Consider the following 530-nt stretch of genomic DNA (forward strand, 5'->3'; position numbering starts at 1 on the left):
TTTTTGTTCTAGAGAGAACCTCACTAAACTCCACTTCCAGACTGTAGCCATGAATGGACCAGCTCTCCTGCTGCTGCTTCTCACAGGTAACACTCTGATAAATCCAGACAAAACCAGTTTGAACTCGGTCCTGAGCTGTCTCCCTGTCTTGTCCCCAGCCTGTGTGGTCAGAGGAGGAGTTATTCAGTATCTGAATATGATCATGTGTGTTCAGCCTGATGTTAATTCTCTGGCGTACAGTGACTACGGCTGCTACTGTGGCCACAAAGGAACTGTGACTCCAGTGGATGAAGTGGACAAGTAGGAAACAAATAATTTCTATTTTAACCAAAGACTCTATTTTAAATGTTCTCCTCTTTCCTGCTTCATCTTCAGGTGCTGTCAGACTCATGGAAGATGCTATGAGACATTCAAAACGACTCCAGGATGTGAATCTACCTTTAAAAATCCTTTCCTCCTCATTTACAAATATAGCTGTGTTGATCAACAGGTGACCTGCTCAGGTAAGGATATGAGTTACTGTGGATTCT

The 530-nt window shown here is 43.2% G+C and overlaps 1 protein-coding gene across 1 annotated transcript; it reads left to right on the forward strand.

Annotated features, from left to right (window-relative positions):
* Positions 1-9: 9 nt before the first annotated feature.
* Positions 10-503, forward strand: LOC106525211 (phospholipase A2; the record flags this gene model as incomplete). The annotated part of the gene is given in 3 exon segments (XM_014019364.1): positions 10-86; positions 159-300; positions 376-503. Coding segments are annotated over 3 exon segments (307 nt in total), but the record flags the coding sequence as incomplete, so codon positions are not given.
* Positions 504-530: the final 27 nt, after the last annotated feature.

This window comes from Austrofundulus limnaeus, unplaced genomic scaffold (assembly GCF_001266775.1).
Source record: "Austrofundulus limnaeus strain Quisiro unplaced genomic scaffold, Austrofundulus_limnaeus-1.0 Scaffold217, whole genome shotgun sequence".
Taxonomy (NCBI): Eukaryota; Metazoa; Chordata; class Actinopteri; order Cyprinodontiformes; family Rivulidae; genus Austrofundulus; species Austrofundulus limnaeus.